Source organism: Borostomias antarcticus (assembly GCF_949987555.1).
Source record: "Borostomias antarcticus genome assembly, chromosome: 7".
Lineage (NCBI taxonomy): Eukaryota > Metazoa > Chordata > Actinopteri > Stomiiformes > Stomiidae > Borostomias > Borostomias antarcticus.
The window spans coordinates 4,052,048-4,072,218 of NC_140240.1; the positions used below are offsets into that span (position 1 = coordinate 4,052,048).

The 20,171-nt window shown below is 43.5% G+C and overlaps 1 protein-coding gene across 1 annotated transcript; it reads left to right on the forward strand.

The window, feature by feature from the left end:
* Positions 1-755: 755 nt before the first annotated feature.
* stimate (STIM activating enhance) lies at positions 756-16,762 on the forward strand (the record flags this gene model as incomplete). Its single annotated transcript, XM_084440538.1, has 8 exons — positions 756-975; positions 2,500-2,548; positions 2,717-2,812; positions 3,079-3,200; positions 4,848-4,960; positions 5,264-5,341; positions 7,556-7,705; positions 16,623-16,762. The coding sequence occupies 8 exons, from the start codon at positions 756-758 to the stop codon at positions 16,734-16,736; spliced, it is 942 nt and encodes a 313-aa protein (XP_084296664.1). The 3' UTR covers positions 16,737-16,762.
* Between the last annotated feature and the right edge of the window lie 3,409 nt (positions 16,763-20,171).

The following is a 20,171-nucleotide window of genomic DNA, read 5'->3' on the forward strand; positions in this document are numbered from 1 at the left end:
CATCGAACTAAATATTACTCTTGAAACCACGTTTTGCACTGAATAAACAAGGCTTAGAAACGAAAGCACAAACCTGTTATCGTGAGCAGACTAGTGTCATGCATTTTGACGCATGCACTACAGACAAGCAAGCGCTTTGAACTGAATGATCCGCTATCCTGATGACGCTAACTAGGCTAGCTAGCCAGTTAGAAGCAGCTAGCTACAAATCACCGCCAGCATCCTTGGTTTTGTTCATTTCTGTGGCTAAGTAGCCGGACACTCGTTTTAGCTCGCCATCTGAAAGTTCGTTTTAATGCCGTTTACCACAAGGCGTTTACCTTATAAGAGAATAAGAACCTTATAAGAAAATTTAAGAGATGACAGTTCGTTCGCTACCGTTAGCTTACTAGCAGTTTCGCGCAACGAGAGATGAACATTCCTTGAGACTTTTCGCTTTCACTTATCAGTGACTTGCAAGTTATCCAGCAGTTTCAAGTGCCAACTCTTTTTCCAGCTAACAACTTCCTTAATATGTGGCTTTCATTTCGCTTGAGCTAGCCAGCGAGCTAAACTGGAGTATGGATCCTTGGCTGAGAAGAGGAGTCTATGATCTGGTGCGATTAACTGTCCTGCGTAACTTATCAACTACAAGCTGACTAATAAGAACTAGAGGACGACTAGGCCCACGTTGACTGTGGATGAGACATTTGAATCAAGCATTCATTGTGCAGTGCATTGTCCTACATCTACCCACCCCTGTTCTCTGGCTAACCATGGCAGTTAGCGGGGTGAGTCTCCTTTTACAAGCCGGCGACGTGCCTGACCCTGGAGGAGCCGGGATATCTGTCATGTCCTCTCCTAATGGCACGTCTGCGTCTCCCAGTCCAACGCCAGATGCAAACACCCGTGGCTGCGAGAACGGTGACTTGATGGACTCCTTTGGCATCTTCCTGCAAGGCCTACTAGGGGTCGTGGCATTCAGCACACTAATGTGTGAGTAGCCTACCATCCACTTTTGAATTGAATTGCAGTGATTGTCTTGTATATTGCAAAATTGAATCACCCTCTCAGCCATGTTCCATCTTTAGGAATTGCCTACATAATATTATGTCACTGTCGATGCGACACTATTGGATTAGGAAGAACTGATGTATAACAAAGTTGAATGATGTAGTGCTTAGTGCTGTCACAGAAGATGGATTGGGTAAATGCATGTAGCTATTGACTGAGATAATCATCTGCTCCCTTATTTGGCATGTAGACCTCAGATATTGATTAAAACATATAGATAAGATGAGACAGCATGTTTTCCCCTGTCCAATAAACTCTTTTTTGGAGGGGGGGGGGGGTTGCTGTTTGACCCACAGAGGATTATAGTAGGTTTGACCCCTATAGGACCCCTCCTTTTCCTCAGTGCCTGCCCTGATCCTCCAGTGGACAGGAGTCCCACAACAGCAAGCAGGAAGGAGAGTTCAGCCCTAGATCAGGAGTGCTCAAGGCAGGTTTCTCAGCAGTAGCTTAGGTCTGCACCACAGCTAGCAACAGTGTGATGGGTGTGTCACTGCTCCACACCAATAACAGAACAGACTGAGGTCATCCCATAATATGACCTTGTGAAAAGCCTTATGTAATTGTTTGGGCAACATAACTAGCTTACTAGCTTGTTTCTCTATTTAGATTTGTGAATCAGAAATTAGACACAAACCAGTTCTCACTCTGCAGGCCATGCTGTGTAATGGAAGTAGAAGAATCAAAACAAGCTACTATTGTCTGGAACCACAATTATGTATAATTCAGTCTCTTTCATCACTCACACTGGGATTAATTAAAGAGGAGACTTGGCTCACAGTTCAGTCATATACCCCAGGGTAGGTTAATCTCTTTATGGATGTTGACTAGAGGGAGCAGTTCTGCTTTGTAATGTTGACACTACAGTACTAGACAACCCTGTTTCTCTACCATGAACAGTCACCTAACTATGCTGAAAGATTTATTTCACTGATATGGAGACACAGGGAGTGTGTTGTGTAATCTGATCTAATCTAATGGTTTGGTTTTGCATGCTGTTTGCAAAGCTTTCTGACCTGGTACATATTTGGTTACAAATATGATCAACAAAATGACTTGTTGCAAAGTTGACTGTTCTATTGAACCAATAGAACCCTTCCTCTACGGTCTCACCATGTGTCAAGTCAGCATTCATAGCACTATACTAGGCCATAGAGGAACCTTTCTTTCCTTCTGTCTTATTGCTTTAAAAACATTTATTTTATTTTTTTTACTTGCATGATGTGAATAAGGGAGCTCTGCTGTGGAAAAAGCACCCCTGTCACTCGAAGCAAGACAGAAAACTGACTTGTAAGGTGTCTCCATTGAATATGAGTGCAGAAAATGGGCCTTTGATGAACTCACATCATGAGTGGGCTGACTGAATCTGTCTTTCTGTGTGCCCCCCCCGTTAGTGTTTGTACAAAATAAAACGTACTAGCTGTGTGACGTGCTGTCTCTGATCCACAGTGAAGCGATTCAGGGAGCCCAAGCATGAGAGAAGACCATGGAAGATATGGTAAGACGGCAGCCAACTCAACCACTGCCAGCTCGCTTGTGAATGTATAGAGAGTAATATAGTGCTAGAATTTCATTTTGTGTTGTAGTTGAATTTGTGCTCAGCTGCTGTAGTTCTTGGGAGAACAAGAGAGTGCCATAGTTTTTCTTCTGACCCTTCCACTCCCAGGTTCCTGGACACCTCCAAACAGGCCATTGGGATGCTGTTCATACACTTTGCCAATGTGTACCTGTCTGACCTCACAGAGGAGGACCCCTGCTCTCTGTGAGTGTGCCTCTGCCGTGGTGTACAAGCCAGACCACCAGGATCGGAATACTATTTGAAAACTACTTTAGCGTTTGCTTGAGTCTGCCTGGAATTTCAGTTGGGGGAGTATTTGGACCCAGGTCTGGTACAAGCGTGCGTGTTTATCTGACCATATCTGAGTGTCTGACTTTGCAGCCGTCTGTGATAACGCTTGGTATGTGTGATAGTGTCACTTTGAGAGTTAAACTGATATCTCTCTGTCTTCTCCCTCCCGCCACTCTCAGATACCTCATCAACTTCCTACTGGACGCGTCTTTGGGCATGCTGCTGATCTATGCTGGCGTGAGGGCCGTCAGCGCCATCGTGGAGTGGAGGCAGTGGGACTCACTTCGCTTTGGGGAGTACGGTGAGGATCTGCACATTGTATTTTTAGGCTGCCACCTGAAAGTCGATGAGTCGAATCATCAATCGGAGAAATTCTTTGTCGAGCAGTCATTTTTTTGCTCCACTGTCAAGATGCGCTGGTGGGCGAAGACGACTCACCTGCCTTGTGATTTATATAGTGTAGGACAGGCCAATCATTCGTTTTAGACCTAGGCTATTAGCGTAGCTATTTGTTGTGCAGTAAAAGGAGACTTAAGACTGATATAGTGGAGGAAAGAAGGCAGGGAACCCCTCTCCCCCCCGCTGAGCCTAACTGTGCACCAACAATCATGTGCATTTCCCAAACGGAATATCACAACACAAAACTGCTTTTCTAGATCAATGTTCTTTTATTAACTAAGATATCTACTGGATCTCCCCCCCCACCCCCCACTCCATAAACAGAGCTCTAACTAGGGTTGCAAACGGGCAGAACATTTCCGGTAAATTTCCAGAAACTTTCCGGAAATTTACCATGGGAAGTTAAGCTCTGGAATTTTGAAAATGTTGACCCATTTTTTGTAGCCTATAACAGCTTTTTTTTTCAATAGGCCCCTCCCTCTAGGATCCCGCCATATTCAGATCTGGCAAGACAGCCGGTCCCTGGTGGGCAGCTGCACCAAAACACGATGCATTAGACTGCTACACCACCACGGACCCCTATAACAGGGAACTTAAATGTAGCCTAGCTGGGGGAAAAAAAACATAAAATGCAATTCTAGATGGCAGCATGATCTTGTTTAAAACATTCAGTTGAATTTCAAGTCTGCACTGTGCATTCCTCCATCACGTCTAGTGCATTCTTCCATCACATGCACAGCTAATTCCTCATCCTACACACTAAGAGGGCTGTAGATCCATTAAAGTTCCACTCACAAATAGATTAAACGATTTTCAAGTAAAAAAATGTCATTCAAAATATGTATTAGAAATATTTGCCTGCATGTGTGCTATGACAAAATTCCATCAGGTGTAAGTTACGGGGGCTCTGTGGAAGAAAGGTTGGGAACCCCTGGGCTAGATGATGCATGTTTAGCAAGAAAAAGAGGTGTCTTTTATTGTACTGCCTGTGAGTTTGAGTTAAAAGGTTGACAGCTGTCCCGACTCCCGCGGTCCCCCCTCAGCCTAGGCATATGAGAAGAAAAAAAAAGGAATGAATCGTCAGCTCTCTGGTTTGAACAGGCAAATCTGATTCGACTCACGATATTCAGAGTCGAGAACAGGCCCTGTTTGTATTAATGATAGATCCTTTTCATTCTGCAGGGGTGCAGACTTGTCACCTTTAGGTGAAAATAGCTGTTTTAATCCAAAATAGGTCATTTGTTTGATCTGTGTATGTTTTTGGATGTTTGTCACCTTTTTCACCTGTGATCGGTTTGCACCTCTGATTCTTTGTAGTACCTAGGTTATCCAGAGGAGGGCAGCAGCTGCCCAGTGCAATGTGCTCTACATCTACATTGCTGCAGTGTCATCCAATTCAGGCATAGATACTGTTTTTGTTCACTCCAAGATTAGTTTGAGGCTAAGTGTGTGTGTGTGTGTGTTTGTGTTTGTGTTTGTGTTTGTGTGTGTTTGTGTTTGTGTGTGTGTGTGTGTGTGTTTTTGTGTGTGTGTGTGTGTGTGTGTGTAGGTGAGCCAGTGCAGTGCATGGCGTGGGCAGGCCAGTGTGCTCTCTACATCCTTATCATGGTGTTTGAGAAGGTTCTCATCATCCTAGTCCTCCTCATCCCGCAATGGAAGAAGGTCAGCAAGGGGCATGATGGGATATGGAGGGGGGTTTGTGGGTAAAATAGATTGAATACTTATCCATGTTATTAGTTAGAAAATATTGTTACTGAACATGTTGAGTGTCTAAAGTCAAATGTGTTTGTGCTATTTTAGTTCAGTTCTCTTTGAGCAGATCACAAGTATGCTGTTAAATATTTGTGTCGATGTGTAGGCCTATATTTTCTATGTCATGTACCTTTGTGAATCTATGTGTACTCATATTTGTGTGTGTGTGTGTGTGTGTGTGTGTGTGTGTGTGTGTGTGTGTGTGTGTCACAGCTGGCTCTCCTCAACCCCATAAAAAACCCTATGTTGGAGCTGGCCATCGTCATGCTCATCGTCCCGTTCTTCGTTAACGTAAGTCTGCAGGTCCCCTGAGTCTTTGGCTGTGTCTCAATTCAGGGGCAGCTGCCTATCCAGGCAACGTCCGTTTAGGCAATAGGCAGCAAGACTGTTTACAAAATGGAAGAATTTTGAGGACACGGTGCACGGTGACTGGCATTGTCCAGTGCTGATTTTGTGGAGATAAGTTATAACTTAAATAGTAATAATAATCATTATTAACAATCTATCTTGCTAATCACTATTTAATCATAATCTCAATTTGCGCATTGCAAATGTTGTTTTATAGCCGATGTATGCTATTGATTGTGCACCAGGAACAGAACAATATTGGCTAGGCTATAGCAGATGTTTGGTTCATGTTGCTAGGTTTGATTACTGCTTTAATAGTCTCACATAGGTCTCCACACTTCATTTAGCGCTGCAGCTTTACAAATTTAACCTATTTTTAATCATTATTAGCCTCCACCACCAAACAGAGGCAAATATTTATGTTGGAAATCTCAATTCAATGAATACTGCATTCACTGAGACGGATGAGAAGCAACTCATCTTTAATCACAGCTGCGGTTACATGACCAATATTTCTTCAATCTGATTAAAATCATTCTTATTAGAGATTCCAATTTAACTGTTACATTGAACCTAGATAAAGTGATGCAATGAGATGTGGGTTTACATGCCCCAATCAGAATACAACTTTTTTGACATGTCGTTATTGGGGAAACATGCGCAGAAAGAACAATATGTACTGTAGGCTATTCCAACCTGAGAGGAATGATCAGAATGAGTGTTTACATGGTTATTAGGCGCTCATTTTTTCCTATTGAATGGATTATTAATCTAGTCTGTGGAGTGGCCAGATTTAAGGTCTGGAGCCAGGAAAGATCAGGTGCCCAATAGCTTTAAATCCATCTCTCCCTACGCGGTTCAAAATAAGATACAACGCAATCGATTGAACAGGTTTCATTATTAAACCTACGTATGTATAAATGAATATATTATTAAACCTTATATTCTAAAATAGGCTATTACTTTCTTTGCAAATCAACAAGGGCAGCTCCCACTGAGGGGGTAGAACCCCCTATCTGTGCCCCTCCTCATAGCGTACATGGGCGCAGGGATCAGAACTACCCCAGGAGATCCATTGCATTGGAATTAATTTTATTATAATATTATCAAACAGATTACTATGTAAAACATATGAATCTGCTTTGGTTTTTGCTTTTGCCATCATTGCTTGTTGCCAACTCTGAAATCACTGCTTGCTCAAGAAGACTAGAAAGCTGCTCATAAGCTAGAGCCTAACACATTATACAGTAGTCTATCCATCTACTTACTTGTACTTACAAAAGAGATATTAATCAAATATTCAAATTAATTTATTAATTACTTCATTAACTGTTTTATGTCTGACATCTGGTTCCTCTCATCCTTTACCTTCTCTTGTCTCTCTAGCAGCCTCGAATAGCTTGCAACTTACTGCTTGTTGTCCATGCAGATAGAAGCAAGCAATCAATAACCAGGTAGTTCTTTTGTAAATAAGTTGGAAAGCTTTAAGTTAATATGAAGATATTCTCAATTCTTCTATTTCAGACTGAATAAATGCCAAACATACAGTATAAACACAAAACTGCCATGGTAGCTCAATCTAGTTGTAACTAAGATATCTGCAGAATATTTTCCATTGGCAGATTTAGCCACTACTTTGATTTAAAGATGAATCCTTCGCTCCGCCATCTTTCCTGAAATATTTTCAATGTTGCTTGTTGCGAGGAATTGTGGGATTGCCTTATTTAGTAAGGATACATGAGATAGATACAAAAAAAAATAAGGCACCTTAGGAGGCAGCGTAAAATGCAGCCTTTGAATTGAGATACAACTTATAAGGCAGGAAGACCAAATAAGGACAAATGATGTTGCCTTAGTAGGTAGCTGCCCCTGAATTGAGAGACAGACTGTGTTTGACTATGCTCAAGCCAGACAGCATGGCCAGTCATATCAGTACATACAGTATTATTTGGCTAGACCTATGACTTTTTCCTCTGACCTCTACTTGGCTTCAACTGCCTTTTTCCATTCTTTTATTGTGAGCTTTTTGTCCGGGTTTAATACCTATTTTATGTTTGTACACTTCTGTGAATGCTTGTACACTGTGAGGAGTGTTAACCATGCACTTGTCTGCAGTTCTGATCCCTCGCTGAGAAATGTCATGTCTGCCGCCCGCAGGCCCTAATGTTCTGGGTGGTAGACAATTTCCTGATGAAGAAGGGTAGGACAAAAGCCAAGGTAGAGGAGAGGGAGGTGGGGGAGGACTCTCGAGGGAGCAGCAAGGTGCGCTACAGGAGGGCACTCTCCCACGACGAATCTGAATCCGAGGTAAGACCATTTTTACATTTACATTTTGAGTCATTTAGCAGACACTTTCATCCAAGCGACTTGTCTAGAGTTAGTGCATTGACAGTCCATCCTAGTCATCAATCCTAGTCAGTAAAGGCTTCAGTAAGAACAAGAAAAGCACGTTAGGAATGGGAGAATATTTTGTTGCGTATTTCATGCAGGCAACGGAGAGTAATATTGCCGAATCGCTGTCTGTCTAAATGGGACAGCTGGCATTGTGGCACAGTGGTGTGAATGGGACAGCTGGCATTGTGGCACAGGGGTGTGACGTTTTGATGACTTGCCAGTGAGAATAAAGTTGAGAGAAACAACGTGCTCTTTTCTCAAAATGTAACACCTAATTTCGCTGCTCACGTGTGGAGGTAGACAGGCTACTATTCAGTTAAATCCTCACGTAGCCTATTTCTGAACAGATTTTTGTCCTTCAAACAACTAGGAATTAGTCTATTTATAAACTACCCTCTGTAAGTTGCTTAACAAGCCAGCCATAAGACAATTTCGGGTATAAACCAGGCTCAGGCACATAGGGTAAATGGAGCCAAGCCTGCAACTACACCTTGACATCTAGCGAACGTTGCATGTAATGTGTGTGTAACGCCTCTCCATTGTGTATTGTCGGAATGCTATCTAAAATCACACAAAATGCCCGCTTTCTTTGGTTCAGTGAAAACAAAGATGGAAAATGTAGGAGTGTTCTATATGGCAATATGGCGGAATCTCTGAAAACTGCTACAGTAGAAAAATCTCTGGTGGCGTTCTTCTCCAACTTGTAGCTTGATAAAGTTCCTGACACGTTCCTTCACATGAATAGCAACCCTTTGTCCTGAATGACGGCCCAAGAGTAGCCTCGTTCCTCTCTCTCTCTGTCCCCTCACCCTCAAAGCCCTCCTGAAGCCCTGTGTGGTGTCTTTCACTCATCTGCTGCATGAGGCTGACATAGCTACAGTTACACCCACCGCGGCCTCCACTGGCTGGGCCAGCTGTCCCAGCTCCAGACACAGGACCATGTCTCAGTGCTGTGAATCACTTCAGTCAGGACCCATGGCCAGTTTACAGTTTCACTTTATTGGCCTGTAAGGCAGGTGGGCCTGAGACTGCCATCTGCTCCACAGAAGAGTCAAGCACAGAACGCACCAACACTAATACATTAAGTCATTTAGCCACCTGTCTAGGAGGATTCCTATGAATCAGAAGTTGTGAAATCAAATCGTCATTCTCACAGAGTGTTTTGAGCTTCCAATCCTTCAATTCTTTCTGCAGTCTTAGAGATTGTGATGCTTCAAGTATGCCAAGTGACCCTGTACCCCAGGAGGTATTTAAAAAGTCATTCCCTGACCGGGAATCGAACCCGGGCCGCGGCGGTGAGAGCGCCGAATCCTAACCACTAGACCACCAGGGAGGTATGAGGGCACCAGCAATTCCTGTGTTGAAACTCGAGTCAAAGTGAGAGAAGACATATCACACATTCCAGGGGACATCTACTGAAGCTGTAATCACACCTCCCTGGTAGTCTAGTGGTTAGGATTCGGCGCTCTCACCGCCGCGGCCCGGGTTCGATTCCCGGTCAGGGAATACTTTTTCACTTTTTTTTCTTGTGTTGAATCACATTGTATCGTGCTGAATCGCATTGTATTGAATCAAATCATGTGTCGGATCACACTACATCACAATAGGGGTGAATCGTATCCCATTGGTAGGGCCCTATGAGGCCCTATGATTTCTGAATCACGGAAATCATAGGGCCCTATCAATGCGATACGATACTACATCACAATAGGACTGAATCGTATGATTCGGCATTAGTACCTAACAAAATTAGGTAATAAAAATAGAATCAAGTGTAATAAACATTAAACAGGCATGGCAATGCGTGTTTGTAGCCTATACTTACAGCAGCTTCTGTGAAGTTTAAAAAATGAAAGAAGGCTGAGGGCAGAGGCTCTAGACCCAGGGTGGCCAACCCATGGCTCGCAAGCCACATGCGGCTCTTTGCCCATCAGCATGCGGCGACTGCCATCTGCTCCACAGAACAGTCAAGCACAGAACGCACCAACACTAATACATTAAGTCATTTAGCCACCTGTCTAGGAGGATTCCTATGAATCAGAATTTGTGAAAACAAATTGTCATTCTCACAGAGTGTTTTGAGCTTCCAATTCTTCAATTCTTTCTGCAGTCTTAGAGATTGTGATACTTCAAGTATGCCAAGTGACCCAGTACCCCAGGAGGTATTTAAAAAGTGTTCCCTGACCGGGAATCGAACCCGGGCCGCGGCGGTGAGAGCGCCGAATCCTAACCACTAGACCACCAGGGAATTGTGACAGCAGCTGCAGTTTCTGTTGGATAGTTTGATTGATAGATGCCAGTCCTGAACGGAATGTACCGCATTTACTGTACAACATCAACTGTTCAGCTGTCAAAACGTATTGCCAACAAACTGATTATGCTGGCCAGCTATTTTTCCGCTCAACCTCCCTCCGTCCACTGCAGCTGGAGCAAACTAACCATGCCACTGCTGTTTCTCTCGTTCTACTAGGCTTCTTGCTTCAAAATTCATTACACCTACAGTACCACAATAGCCAAGGAATTGGTTTGTTCGCACGTGAGTCATTGATCAAAAATCTGAATAGGAATTGGATATGTGGTTGTATGTGGAAAAAATGAGTTTGCAAAGTCGGGCTCAAAGAGAAAGGAACATCCACCAAGAGCACCAGCTATGCTACCTCAAATAGAGCTGGCTAGCCTGGACCATCCACACTCAATGTCATTGTGATACACTGTCGAGGCCATACCCGCCCCGCGACAATTAGTTTCTGGGGGCCTACCACCCCCCCTGAAAAAAATACTAGGGGAAACACTGGTCTGTGGCTATTGATGCCCCATGCTTTAAGTGGTTCTGTAGGCCTCACACAAAGGCTGTGGTTTATTCAAAGCCAGAGGAGGGGTGTTTCTGTTCACACCTCTAAAGTGATCTCTTGATTGTTTGGCGCTGAAGGGCATTACATAGCATACTGTAACTCACTGTTGTGACTTGGACTCGATTTCCCAGGAGAGTTTAAGGCATTTGTTTTGACCTGATTTAGTGTTGCTTCTGTAAGCCAAAACATCTTTGTTTAAGTGTACTTACTTGAAATGGAACTCAATCGGGGCAATTTTATTTATGCTTAAAATTCTAACATCAATCAATCAAAGCTTTATTTGTATAGCGCATTTCATACCCAGAGGCAACACAATGTGCTTTACAGAGAACAAGGGAGGTGGGCATACGTCCCACCCCTACATATTTCAGAGGGAAGCAAAAAAACTATCACCCGGGGGCCAGATAAGTGAGCTGTAAAAATTCTTCCCTGACCCCTCTCAACAAGGCGATCGAGCAAGCTCCTGGAGTATGTTTGTCTACCGGCTAAGAACATTTATAAAGCAATAAATTACATTAAATTACATTTTCAGAGTAAGAGAGGCTAAAAACATCATAGGAGAGACATGGCAAACACTAGTGTATGTCTTTGTGTGCGTGAATGTGCCTGGGCCCAGATAGAGGTAGGGGTTGGGGTAGGGAGGGGGTAGGAAAAGGATACGGACCCGGGTTAGGGTGAGGGGAAGGGATCTGAGCCCAGGACTGGTGTATGTCTGTGTGTGTGTGTGCCTGGGTCCAGGTAGAGGCAGGGGTCGGGGTTAGGATGGGGGTAGGAAAAGGATACGGACCCGGGTTAGGGTGTGTGTAAGGGGGACTGGGCCCAAGTCCAGGCCTAAAGCCAGAAGTGGACTGGTGTATGTCTGTGTGTACGTGTGTGTGTGTTAACTAAATGTTACGACATCCACAGCAGACACAGGGATATCTATCGGACTCAGAGTGGTCTGCTGGTGACTGTGGGGCATCCACTGGACCTGGTTAGAAGATACGAGGGAGAGAGAGAGGCACTAGGGAGAGGAGAGGCAGAACAGGGTTAGTAGCACACAGAGTCATAAAAGCAACACAGATATTAAAACAGGCAACCTGGAGCAAGCTCCTGGAATATATTTGTCTAACGGCTAATAACATTTATAGAGCAATAAATTACATTAAATTACATTTTCAGAACAAGAAAGGCTAAGACCATCATGGGAGAGGTATGGCAAACACTGGTGTGTGTCTGTGTGTGCGTGAGTGTGCCTGTGCCCAGATAGAGGCAGGAAAAGGATACGGACCCGGGTTAGGGTGAGGGGGAGGGGATCCGAGCCCAGGACTGGTGTATGTCTGTGTGTGTGTGTTAGCGTGAGTGTGCCTGGGTCCAGGTAGAGGCAGGGGTCGGGGGTAGGGTGGGGGTGGGAAAAGTATACGGACCCGGGTGAGGGGGACTGGGCCCAGGTCCAGGCCTAAGCCGGATGAGTGGATGTTGGAGGTTTGTGTGGTTTCCACATCTAACACCTTGTCCATGGATCTGAAGTAAGTACAACGTAATAGCAATCAAGTGTGCCCTGCTTTTAGCAGGCCAGCATTGCCTGCATAACAGGAATTGGCTAAAAGGAGTTCCCTGACCGGGAATCGAACCCGGGCCGCGGCGGTGAGAGCGCCGAATCCTAACCACTAGACCACCAGGGAAGTGTGGGTGTAGATGTAGTAGATGTCCACTCTAGTCTAGACTGCAGCTGCTGTCACAATTCCCTGGTGGTCTAGTGGTTAGGATTCGGCGCTCTCACCGCCGCGGCCCGGGTTCGATTCCCGGTCAGGGAACACTTTTTAAAATACCTCCTGGGGTATAAGGAATGCATTTTTGCTGCAATGTTCCTTCCTGGTGTGATCATGGGGAGGAGTCTCCCATTGATACAACTTGATGCGGTATAGCGGACTGTCGCTAGAGGGAGCCCTGCTATTTAACAGAAGGCAGCTTCGAAGAACACGCCCTTCCCCTGAACAGAATGAGAAGGCTGTTTTCGAGAGCAGCATGCAGCGGGCCAGTGGCGCAATGGATAACGCGTCTGACTACGGATCAGAAGATTCTAGGTTCGACTCCTGGCTGGCTCGTGCTCTTTTGAGTTTTTGCCTAGAAAACATGCCATGACACATCTATATCCCCACGATGTGCCTGTACATTGTAGTCACACGGGAATCTAGAAGATATAATAGGCTTCTAGAAACAGGTTAAAAAAACAAATCCTCCCTAAAACCTGATTTAATAAAATAGAGTTTCCTTATGGCAATAATTTCGGAGAGAACTGTATCAGTAGATATTAAAGGATTATGTCTTTGTCCTGACTGACAGCTGAAGCCATTTCCTTGTTATTCAACATAGTCTCTCTATGTGTCAATGGGCAGGGGGTGGGGGAGCCGGGGAGGGAAGCTGAGGCATGTGGGTCCTACAATAACCCTCAGGTCATTTACAACAAGCCAAAACACCAGTTTGCTCCCGAAGGTTTCAGCGGGCCAGTGGCGCAATGGATAACGCGTCTGACTACGGATCAGAAGATTCTAGGTTCGACTCCTGGCTGGCTCGTGTCTTTTGAGAAGTGTAGGTTTAGACGCAGAAATTAAAAGGGAAGTTTGGCCTGCTCATATTAAGAACAGAATGAATAAAGACGAAATAGAAAACTCAAACTGGTGATATACAAGGCAAACATTTAGTTTGTTTTTCTCAATTGATTTGCCAAATTATTCCTCAAACCAAACTCCGTTCTTTAAACAGTTAACAAGCAGTCTGAACTCTTAATAATTAAGAAAAGCTATAAGTACATTTTAAATTGTGTAAAAACGACAAAACTGAACACAGTTTAGTGACACAAATCCTCCCTAAAACCAGATTTAAAAAAAATAGTTTAACCTATGCCAATAATTGTGGAGATAACTGTATTGTATATACTGTATATAGAGGATCTTAAAGGACATAGATGGATGGATGGATAGATCTCTATCTATCGATCTAATCTATCTAATCGACTGAAGCCATTTCCTTGTTATATTTCATAACCAAAAACCCTGTTTGCTCCAGTGAAAGTCAGCGGGCCAGTGGCGCAATGGATAACGCGTCTGACTACGGATCAGAAGATTCTAGGTTCGACTCCTGGCTGGCTCGTGTGTTTTGAGAAGTGTAGGTTTAGACAGCAGTAACGTAACAGGGTAGACTTCGCCCAAAAAGTATAGAAAGAGGAAATTGAACACGCAGACTGAAGACAAACATCGTCTTCATTCAAGGTAAACATTTAGTTTGTTTATTGCCTAGAGGTAATGATTTGGTGGTGTGTTCACAGAAAGTGAAAGCCGGGGAGGGAGGCTGAGGCACGTGGGCCCCACACCACACCTTTATTTCAAACCTGCATGCCACACAAAACAGTACGTACAACAACATATAACATACAACGATATGTTCATCATGGTAAAAACTTACCAATTTTTATGACAACCACAAATACAGTTATAAAAGGTATGTACAAAATATATAAAAATTAGAGGTGGTCATCATTCAGACTGCAATTAATCAACTATTCTCAAGATTAGGAGAAAAGGTTCAGAGCTGCCTTACCGTGTTTGATAGATGGTAAAATGGCGCAGAGCCAGAGACAGACATATTTCTGTAGGGGGCGGGTGTATGAGAGTGGGGGCGTGTTTTTCACACTTAAGTTTGACTTCAAGAAAGGGAAAAACATCAGAAACGGGGGCATTTTCAACCCAAGTGAGATTGGACTGAAAATGTTAAGCTTCCAGTTTCTCCAAAACTACAAAACTGATATATTTAATGTTTTTGTGTTTCTTCAATGTCCTCTTGTGCAAATAGCACGTATAAACAAAAAAAGTGAACATTGCCATGTTACACCTTTAAGAACAGATAGAATTAAGAGGAAATAGAAAAAGTCTGGATACTAACATAATCTGTGTACTATTGTGCCAATTGTTATTTTTCTTGAGCCAGTTCGGAAAAGTAAAGTTACTGCTTTTTTGCTCTCTTCTTACTGTCAAAATAGGTATGATGGACATGTGACAATTCATGTTTTTTCCTCTGATGAAAACAAACAACAGAAGACACTTGTTATGCGTTTTATACAATTCTACAGCTACGACGGGTAAATTAATCAATTGGGCGAGTGAACTAGAGAGGCAACTAAAATCACCAAAATAAAGGCCAGTAGGTCTAAATTTGTGAGAACTACATGTCAGCAGAACAAAGCGCTTCCAGTTCAGCACACTCCTTAGTGACCTGTCACTCGCAATAAAGCTATTACTTTGTCACACCCAGACTGAGAGAAAACTATTTTATCAGGGGGGCTGGTAGGCTACTAGTGTTGTAACGGGGCAGCATGTCATGAATACATGGTGTCAACCGGTGTTGACGCGCACAGTAAGGCGTAGTATCGGTACATATCAAAAATACTTGGCAGGTGACTGCATTAACCATCTAAAAAGGTCTATCACACGCCAACTTCAACCACTCCTCACTGTCATAAACCCGCCCAACATAGCCGTTTGTATTTCAACGCTGATTGCCAAGATCGTTTTCTGATCGGGCTCTACATTTTCTCTATCAAGAGTATCAGACTGACCAATCAATCAAATTCAAATAACCGACGGAGCGGTTGTTAAGTTATTGCAGCGCCGCGCCGGGTTGTTGTTTCACGTAGTCTGGATTGGCTTATTCCCAAAACCTACATCCATTGATGACTAGACTACATTTCTACTGTTTTTCATGGTTTTGAATATTGCCTACATCACAGGAATTAACTAAATGACATTCCCTGACCGGGAATCGAACCCGGGCCGCGGCGGTGAGAGCGCCGAATCCTAACCACTAGACCACCAGGGAGATGTGTCTAGTTGGAATGCATAAGTTATAGGTAGGTTCCGGTCCCTGTGATGACAAGGGAGGCGTCTCTTCTGTAGTGCAGCCGTACAGCCAAGGAGGTTAGGGACTGTTAAAAAATTTTGGGAAGGGGTTACTGGAGGACTTAAAGGGCCTGGAAATAAAAACACATGACCTTCCCTCTGACAGAAATATTTTTCTTTGACCCTCCCTGAGTGATAAAAGAAACAGATTGTCCCTCCCCCACCAAACCAAAACTCAAAATAAGAAGAAAACCAAAACTCAAAGTTAAAATCGAGTCATCCACACGGTTCCGCATGCCGGTGTTTGTTTGCGAGTTGTTAAATCTACCCTGTCATCACAAGCAGAGCGCCACTGTTTCGCCAGATGCTTTATGCGCCCACTGTCTGGATAGGCCAAGCACAAAGAAACGACAGCCTATACCGAGTATTTTATTTTGATCGATTCAAATTTGTATGACCCAACACTGGACTCAAATTAATAAACAGTAATCCTCCCTTGGACTAAAATGTAAAAACCACAACCCTCCCCCTATTTTCCTCCATTGACTCCCTCTCATCAATTTCGAACGGTCCCTTATATATGAATGTAGTGCAGCACACCGCCAGCCCGGCAGCTCTCTCTCCGCTGTCGTCAGCAGCTGTCTGACCTTGTCATGGCTTAGAAGGGACACAGTTATGGGAAAAACATTCAGGCAGAATTTAGACTACTTCACTGAACTCATGTAGGAACTAGGAATCTTTTATAAACTCTTAGGTGGAAGTCAAGATATCATGTTGTAGTTTGCTGCTTTGATTTGGTGATTTGGGAGGATTCTTACATTCTTACAGTAATCCTTATTTCATGGATCTTCCTGTTGAGTTACATCATATCAGGACGACCAAAAGGACATTCCCTGAACGGGAATCGAACCCGGGCCGCACCGCCGAATCCTAACCACTAGACCACTAGGGAATTGTGTTGAAGTTCTGGATTCACTCCCACCTAGACCATATCATCCCCGAAAACACTCGTATTCAATGTCATTGTCAATGGGCTTTCTTCTGCCAATACCTTTAAACTATCCCCTTTTCTCTCCCATGCTCTCCCTCCCCTCCCTCCCTCAGATCCTGTTCTCAGCAGATGATGAAATGGATGACTCGGAGGAGGAGGACGTCCGCAGGCTCACTGGCCACAAGACGGTCAAGAAGAAGAAGCACCGCATGGGGATCCCGGTTTGACCTGATACAACCCAGGCTGACCAGGTCCAGCTCACCCTGGCATTCACCTCACCCCCCCCCCCCCTCCCCTTCTCTCCTCCCCATTTCTCTCTCTCTCTCTCTCTCTCTCTCTCTCTCTCTCTCTCTGCCTGCCTCTCTGCCAAGACTGGGTTCAGGTGATAACCAGGAGAGAGGCTACGTGTTAGTCTAATGTGACTCACTATTTCTGTTGGGAAGAAGAGAGGGTCAAGCACGTGTGGGAAATACTGACAGATCACGGAGCCTATTGGATTGCCTTTTTCACACGACTCCTGCAGCATCACACTGGGGAAATCCAACATGTTGGGATGCCGTTATCTGCCGCTAGCCTGAACAAACACCTTGGATGTCTGTTGGAGTACCGTGGGTCTCTTTCACAGGTGGTTTAATGACATTTATAAGGGAAATTGACTATTATCATGTATGAGCATTGTATTGTTAAAGCATTTATATGAGTATTGTAAAACTATGTTAACACTGGTAAATAATCGTTCCACAGTGACTTTCCCCAGGTGGTGATCATTGTATCAGGGCAAACTGTGAATGATTGTAACATGATGTGTTTGGGCAGGGGACTTCTGGGTGTAGAGGGAGAGAGCAGCCATCCTCCACTCCCTCGGCCTTCATGCAAACCTCTTGATCTGATCATATGAACATTTTGATATTTTGCCAAGTGATTGTATTTGTCATGTATGTTACATTTAGGAAGTGTAATGTCTGTTTTCTCAGAAAGGCAGACTCTGTCTGTGTGTGTGTGTGTGTGTGTGTGTGTGTGCGTGTGTGTGTGTGATGGGTGCAGGCTCATTCTTGAATGCGAGGGAGCAAATACTGTTTCATATGGATGAACATTTGATTTGCCCTTTCCAAACTCAACATTAACCATTATATTGTATGCCAAATGTAATGTTTTGTCAAAGCCTCTATCTCGACTGCAATAGGATAGAGTGCAGCAATGTGACTTGACTGTTACAGGAGTTTCTTTCCTCCTCCTCCTCCTCCTCCTGGCACTCTAGTACAAGAGAGTGTGACCACTCTTCCAGGCTCATCCATGGACAGTATGGCTACTGTTGACTCTGTAGGCCTGGAACTCCCTTCCATCTCTCCTTGTCCATTTGTATGTCTGTTTTCACATCAGTTTATTTGGATTGTCTATTTATTCCTCGTCTTTGATCATGTCTTTTGGTGGTGGTGGGGGAGTCAAAAGTGTTCTTCATTCCAAGATGGAGTAGATGTGAATCATCTGAGGTTGTCCTATTTGCGACCAAGAAACAAAACCTCCGTCTCTTGCACAATTGTTCATCATCACCAGTCTATAGATGTTCTTTGTGTATGTGCTATATTCTTGTTCGTTTGTTGTTTTGTTCTGACTAGGTGCCTATGTGATTTGACCTGTGTGAGTTGTGTTCATCTTGTGCCCCAGATCTTCAGGTGTAAAGCTGTAGCGCTCTGTTGGCTGAGCTCAGATCTAGAGAATGGAGAACACAAGCACAGGTCTCTTTTGACTGCGAGTGACTGTGGAGCAGACAGTAAAAACGTATGAGTGTGTGTGTGTGTCTGTCTGTGTGTCTGTCTGTGTGACTGTCTGTGTGACTGTGTGTGTGTGTCTGTCTGTCTGTCTGTGTGTCTGTCTGTGTGACTGTCTGTCTGTCTGTCTGTTGTGTGTGTGTGTGTGTGTGTGTGCGTGCAAGTGAGTGAGTGAGAAAGAGAGGGAGAGAGTGTCTGTGATGTCAGAGTTACTGTGATGACCATGTTTCTGGTTCTGCCCATGATGATGTTGGCTGTTACAAAGGAAAAAGTGAGTGAGGAGTCTGGTCAAGGGAGGCACAGCATAATGTTTACCCTCAGCTCAACCAGGACAAAGAGGGCTATTAGGACTTTGCAATTAAAATTACTAGATCATTAAAATGACTGTCAAATGATGGACTTGTGTAATCATATGCTTTTGCAATAATTAGTGCAGTGCCCGCCGGGGACCGTGCCCCTACCTGTATAACTCGTAACACATTTTTTATAAAGGCTATTGCTATGCAATATTACATTTCTTAAATGCATTAAATAAAACAAATTTACTAAAGACAATAGGCTACTTGAAACAACTCCCCTTCTATAAGTCTTTTCAACAAATACACTGTAATGATCATTTCTCCAAGTCAGTTCACTTACTATCACATTCGTTTGTAATGTAATGGAAATTTTGGTTAATTCTCAGGTCAAACAACCTAACCTGATCAAAATTGACAAACCAACTAGTCTATAAATAGAATGGCTCATAAAACCATCCTATACCCCCTAGTTAAAAGGGGAAGAACTTGTTACAGCATTTTGAATTTTAAGGGTATTTCAACTAGCCCTAACATGCATCAGTGGATAGGCATTTTAAAAACTGGTTTCAATAATTTATTGACAACACTGCTGTGTTTTACAAGTGAAACGGTTTTAGTAGTTTTATCAAGTTTAAAGTACTGAGTAGCATTACTGAGTACGTTAGACTGAGAGAAAAATAACAGCAGGGCTATCTCTAAACCGTGAAAAGGATTGTAAAATTCTTACTCTTACTGCTTTTTTTGTAGCTAAACAAAAAATAATACAGTGCATTCTGCATGAAGTGCAGATTTACTCCCTCAGATCCCGTGTCTACCGTGCGGGGCTGTGAATGAAGTAATAGCCTCGCCGCTTTCTTCTCCCCCTTCCTTCCCTTCCTCCCTTTCGCTGCATCACCGGTTAGAGAGAACACTGACATGCCCATATTTAACATAGTTCAACATGGTACAAATAGGCTACGCCAATTTGCTTTTGCAAAGCCAACAAACAATCCTTTCACGCAACATTTTTCACACATCTACAGTACTACTCCACTGCAGGCTATATCATGTGATCACAATGCAATTCACTCTCGCAGCCAGAGCTGCAGTGGCGTCAGCAGAAGTCGCCCCTGCACACATTTATTGTGTTCAATATTTGTATATTAAGTTAACCGATTAGTATTTTCTTTGCCAAGTAACAGGTGTCCCGCTGGGTACTCGACTAGTCGGTTAATCGTGCACATCCCTTAGTCCTCATAGACAACTGGTGAGCTTATTTAGCTTAGCATAAGTGCAGTCAGCTACTTGTTTACTTAGAATCACATTCTGAACCTATTCATGAAAATACATTCAAACTAAGTTACTACTGTATAATAACATTCATATCAAGTTAATATAATATCTTTAACATATCCGTTATCCAGGTTTCCCGATAATATAGCAAATACACACACATATAGCCTACTATATATAGCCTATATATAAGCACAGTTTTTGTAATCGGCGCTAGCTACTTAGCTACCATTAAAACTTATGTTCTAGAGAACTTTGGGTTCTAGTGCCCGTGTTCAGAACGCACCAAAACATGCAGATTTTTACTAGCTTTCTCAAGAAC